At 43.9% G+C, this 6,000-nt stretch overlaps 1 protein-coding gene across 2 annotated transcripts in view; it reads right to left on the bottom strand.

Moving 5' to 3' along the window:
• Positions 1-1,115: 1,115 nt before the first annotated feature.
• LOC117354483 (zinc finger protein 879-like) overlaps positions 1,116-6,000 on the bottom strand; it is a 33,779-nt gene continuing 28,894 nt past the window's right edge. For both annotated transcript variants that reach the window (XM_033932115.1, XM_033932116.1), the window contains one exon: positions 1,116-2,591. In XM_033932115.1, coding sequence (XP_033788006.1) covers positions 1,141-2,591 — 1,451 coding nt within the window. In that variant the 3' untranslated portion in view covers positions 1,116-1,140. The remainder of the gene's footprint in view (positions 2,592-6,000) is intronic.

Below are 6,000 nucleotides of genomic sequence, written 5' to 3'. Positions count from 1 at the left end.
ATCTCTATGACCGTCAGAGCAGCGTAGAGCGTTCAGTGCGCCAGTCGGCCCTAAAAGCTTCTTGTGCGGTTTTGTAGAGGGGGAGGGGGTCAATCACCTCACTTTCGGTTCCAATTTCCAGATCATTTATAAATATGTTAAATAGCACTAGTCCCACTACCGATCCCCGCAGTACTCCATCATTCACCCTCTTCCAATGAGAAAAATGGTCATTTAACCCTACCCTTGAATGTTTAACATAACTAACTGATATGTCCTTATAACTGAATGTCTGTATAATTGTAATGTACCCTTGAATGTCTAATATATCTGACTGTAATCTACTGTGTGCATGCTTCTGTAACCCGTTCTGAGCTCACGGGAGGACGGGATAGAAATCTAAATAAATAAATATATAAATGCCCTCTGTTTTCTGTCCTAATAATCAATTCCTAGTCCATATCCTCCAGGGACTCCTGAGAAAATTAGAGTCATGGAATAGGAGGCACTTTGTCAAAAGCTTTCTGAAAATCTAGATACACTAGATCAGGGATAGGCAATTCCGGTCCTCAAGAGCCGGAGCCAGGTCAGGTTTTCAGGATATCCACAATAAATATGCATGAGATAGATTTGCATCTCAAGGAGGCAGTGCATGCAAATCCATCTCATACATATTCATGGTGGAGATCCTGAAAACCTGACCTGGCTCCGGCTCTCGAGGACTGGAATTGCCTGACCCTGCACTAAATCAACTAGTTCACTTTTATTCATGTTTATTCACACCTTCAAAGAAATCAAGCAAATTGGTGAGGCTAGACCTCCCCTGGCTGAAACTATGCTGAATCTGTTCCATTAAACCATCTTTGTCTATGTGTTCAGTAATTTAATTTTTTTAAAATAATACTTTCCAGTATTTTGCCTGGCACAGGTCAGCTTATTCTGTAATTTCCCAGAGCACCCCTGGAACCCTTTTTAAGAATTGCCTCTCCAATCTTCAGGTACTATGGATGATTTTAGTGACAAGTTACAGATTGCTAACATCAGATCAGCACATTTCTATGGCTTTTTCCCCACTGTGAATTATTTCATGAGTTCAAAAGGTACACATTTATAAGGCTTTTCTTCAATGTAGATTCTTTAATGAATTTTAAGGTGACTTTTTCAATTGAAGCTTTTATCACTTTCAGAACATTTATACGGTTTTTCTCCACTATGAATTCTTTTATGACACCCAAGATTACTTTTCTGATTGAAGCTTTTATCACATTCAGAACACTGATATAGTTTCTCTCTGGTATGGATTTTTCCATGAATTCTACAACTACGTGTACGATTGAAACATATATCACATTGAGAACATTTATATAGTCTAGTATGGATTCTTTCATGTGTTCTGAGGTTACTTTTTTGATTGAAGCTTTTATCACATTCAGAGCATTTATATGGTTTTTCTCCCGTGTGGATTCTTTCATGATTTTTGAGGCCACTTGTATTACTAAAGAATTTATCACATTGAAAACACTGATATGGTTTTTCTCCTGTGTGGATTCTTTCATGATTTTTGAGGCTACCTGTATTATTGAAAGATTTTCCACATTCAGAACATGTATGTGGTTTTTCTCCCGTGTGGATTCTTTCATGAATTTTGAGTTTATCTTTAGTGTTACAGCCTTTACCACATTCAGAACATGTATATGGTTTTTCTCCCGTGTGGATTCTTTCATGAATTCTGAGTTTATCTTTAGTGTTACAGCCTTTACCACATTCAGAACATGTATATGGTTTTTCTCCCGTGTGGATTCTTTCATGAATTCTGAGTTTATCTTTAGTAGTGCAGCCTTTACCACATTGAGAACATTTATATGGTTTTTCTCCATTGTGGATTCTTTCATGACTTCTGAGCGTACTTATGCGGTTGAAGTTTTTATTACATTGAGAACATTTATATGGGTTTTCTCCAGTGTGGATTCTTTCATGAGTTCTGAGGCTACCTTTAGTATTGAAGCTTTTACCACATTCAGAACATTTATACAGTTTTTCTCCAGTATGGATTCTTTTGTGAAGTATGAGGTTACTTTTTTGATTGAAGCTTTTATAGCATTCAGAACATTTAAATAGCTTCGCTCCCTTGAGGTTCATTTGATGCACTTGTTTCCTGCTAATGCTGATTAATTCATGTCTTCTCAGTTCAAATACCTGGCTGAAGTTTTTATCATGTCCAGAACATTTTGTTTGTTTTCTTTCTTCAGGCACTTTTTCATGAATTATAAGTCCTGATCTATATGTAAATGATTTTTCACATTCCATACAGTGGAACAGTTTGTCTCGTCTCTGAAATCTTTTTGGTCCTGTCAGGTCTGACTTCCCAGTGAACATTTCCTCACATGTAGTGCTCTGACAATGTTTCTGCCTGCTTATTATCTCATTTTGTCTGAGATTTGAGCAGTTGGTGGAATGTCTCTCTTGTTCTGTACATACATTTGAGCTCTCTCCTTTTGGGGTATTTTCATCAGCTGAAGAATCTGGGCTGCCTCTGGAAGGGTCTTTGTGTGTCCATTCCTCCTTCTGCTGCCCATCACATACTCTCATTCTCTTATTCCCAAATCTGTTATCTGTCGGATAAATATGAAAGTATGTACATAAATAAGTATGTACATAAGTATGTACAGCTATTTGTAAGACATATATAGGCAAATATCCCCACAGGAGCCTTTAAAGTCATTTGCTTATAGACAGGAGAGCAATGGCACATGAAAATATGTAAATAGAACACCCTGATCTCATTTGCTGGTTCTGAACATCTCATCCTCCCCTCCAGTCTCTGCAGTGATTCCCTTTACTTCGATTACATTCACTAACCAAAACCTCTATGTGAAAATGCTAATCTTCTTTCTGTAAATATACACAGGAGTCCATACCATAGCTGTTGATACCCATTAGCTGCAATACAGGAGTCCATACTGTAGCTAATGTACCAAAGTAGTGCCAGACATCTAAGGAGAAACAGATAAGCCTGCCCACAGTACAATTAGAGTTAGTTTATTTGATATACCACATTTCTTAATGATTGTAGTCAAATCAAGGTGGTTAACAAAGTTAAAATCAATGGGTACAGGATTTAAAAAACAAACAAACCAGACAGGGGAAAGGCCGATACTCTAAACAAACTGGGACAAGAAGATATTCAGGAAAGGGATGAGTTACAATATTTATAAGGGAAAGGGGAATTTAATAAAACAAAGGAAAGACACACGAGGTTAAAGGGATAATGTTGTTTTGGTTTTGTTTATTCCGGGATAGGAAGCGTCTGTAGGGATTCACAGTCAAAAGCCTTTCTGAAATAATATCCAAATGGTGTCCATTGTAATGGACTGGCCATACAGACAAGCAAAACGTCCAAGTGCCAACTTAGGCGGTTTTGGGGACATTTTAGTTGGGGGGGGGTTTATTATGCCCCTAAAAATCTCATGGAGAAAAAAGATCAGCCACTAAAAAAAAACCCCAAACATAGCTGAACAAATCGGAAAAGGGAAAACAGGTTTAAAAAATTTTTTATTTCAAATACCGCACTTTCTAGCTGACCCAACTGAATTAACCACCAAATCAACAAATACCCCAATAGAAGCTAAACTGGCAAACTATTTCAAAGAAAAGGTAGACCACATCAGAAGTGCCACAAAGGAAGTACTGGTAAACACAAAATCAAAAGAGAGAGAAGACCCTCCACAAACAAAATGCCTGGCAGATAGGTAGCGACAGTGGCGTGGTGAGGGTGAGAAGCTCCTCCCTCCCTTCTGTGTCCCATGTTAGTGCTCCCTCCCTCCTTTCAAGCCTTTGTCCCAAGTTTGTGCCCCCCTCTCGCTTCTGTGTCCTAACATGTCCCCTCTCTCCATTCTGTGTCCCAAATTCATGCCCCCTCCCTTATTTGTCCCATTCACGTTCACTTCCTTCCTTGTCTCAATGTGCCCCTCCCTCCCTCCTGTGACCCAATATGCCTCTCTTCCTCCCTCCCTTCTGTGTTCCAAGTTCATGCCCCCTCCCAAGAGTGTGTACCTGTGGTCTGGCTGGCTCTAAAACATCCAAATAAGTCTCCTCCTCCTTCTTTCCAGCTGCAGAGTATGGCCAGTGGTCCTAGTGTGCTCGCAAGTATGACATCTCTCATTTCTCCTGGCCCCCAGGCCATATCCCCTCCACCTTTCCCTAGCCATGTCTTCGCTTCCTTCTCTGCTTTTCCCTAGTTGTCCATCTCTCCCTCCCCCTTCTGTCACCTCCCCTGAATCTCTTTCTCTTTCCCCATCTTGCCCCTCCACCAAATCTCTCCCTCCACATCCATTTCTCCCTTTTCCCCCTCTGCCTTCCCGCATGTCCATCTCTCCCTCTTACTCCCTCTGTCCTTCTCCAAATCCATCTTTTATTGTCCCCCTTCTGCCCCCCTCTGCCACCTCTCTCTGTCCTCCTTCTACCCCATCTGCCATCCCCCAAATCCAATTCTCCCACATCTGACATCATTCCCTCCCTCCCTTATTCCATTCCTCTTCTTCTTTCCCTCATCTGAGTCCAACATCTCTCCCTTCCACCAGTCCCATATGCTTCCTCTCTACTGGTTTTCTAAACCTAGCTGGTCGGCACTATGCCGCATCCCTGCCAGCATCTACACTCCCCTCCTCCCTCCCGCCGCACGTCTACGTTTAACTTCTTAGAAAAGCACTGCGCTGCCCTCCTGCTGGCCCCGGCTTCTTCTCTCCACTGCGGCCCGCCTTCTCTGACAACTTCCTGTTTCCGCTAGGGCTGGCCGCAGTGGAGAGAAGACGCTGGGGCCAGCGGCAGGACGGTGCAGCGCTTTTCTAAGAAGTTAAACATAGACACGCGGCGGGCGGGCGACTAAGCAGGCGGGAGGGAGGAGGAGTAGATGCCGGCGAACGGGCATGGCAGAGAGTGCCGACCAGCAGGCACGCTGGTCTGTAACAGGGTACTGCTCCCAGCCTCGCAAGAAGTGGTTTTTCACACACACACACAGGATCACCCACAGGATGGGCAATTTATGGGGAGGCCAGGGCCCCTGTGACACCCCCCCCCCCCCCCGTTCCAACGCCTATGGTTCAGTCAGTAGTACTATCCCAACTAGATTATTACAATATCTTTTATAGAGGATGCAAAGAAAATATATGGGAAAAAACTACAAACCATTCAAAATATAGGAGCCAGACTTATTTTCTCAGCAACCAAATATGATGAAGCGACACCCCTGTACCTCAAACTACACTGGCTTCCCTCCGAAGCAAGGTATATTTTTAAACTATGTACACTTCCCTCTCCCTATTTGCAGTTCCGACGTTTACGGTTTCACTTATTCACAATTTTTTTTCCCCAGCCTCCCCCCTCCTGAGAATTGAAAAAAAAAAAAACGGTCCCGGGACTTGGATAGGGGCGAGGAGGGAGGCAATTGGAGGCGGAGGGAGGCCTCATCAAAATAACAGACTGGTTCGTCTTCACGGCGATGTGAGAGAAACGAAGAGCACCGAGGAGCCAGACCCTGGAGAGAGCGGTTGGGGTCCACACAGACCTAAACACATGCACGCAAGCAGGCTCCAGCTGCTCCCCAGCCTTTCCCGACATAGGCTGCCCGGCCCAGGTCCTATGCACTGAGAAGAATGATCTCTGCTCTCAGCATCCTATAACCCCAGCTATCAACCCGCCTCCCCACGGCAAGTGCCTCATACCTGCATCCTCCCGCCGCTGCCTCTTCACTTCCCCGGCCCGACACCGAAGCAGGGAAAGAGGAGACCGAAGCATCCGCACTGGCCCCCCGCAAACACGCAACACGGACAGAGGGAGGCGATCGGAGGCGGAGACCACCAGCTAAGGTCCGGGATGGGTCAGAGCCGGCACAAAGTTATTTGCGATTTTTCACACTTCGCGGTCCGGCTCTGCCCCTAACCCCCCCGCCAATACCGAGGGAGAAGTGTACATGTGTATTAATCTTTTTAGTCTTCCATGAGGAAACACCAGACTACATGTTGA

The sequence above is a fragment of the Geotrypetes seraphini genome, chromosome 2, assembly GCF_902459505.1.
Source record: "Geotrypetes seraphini chromosome 2, aGeoSer1.1, whole genome shotgun sequence".
NCBI classification, from domain to species: domain Eukaryota; kingdom Metazoa; phylum Chordata; class Amphibia; order Gymnophiona; family Dermophiidae; genus Geotrypetes; species Geotrypetes seraphini.
The sequence above is the reverse complement of the archived record's forward strand: the minus strand, read 5'-3'. Positions and strand labels throughout refer to the sequence as shown.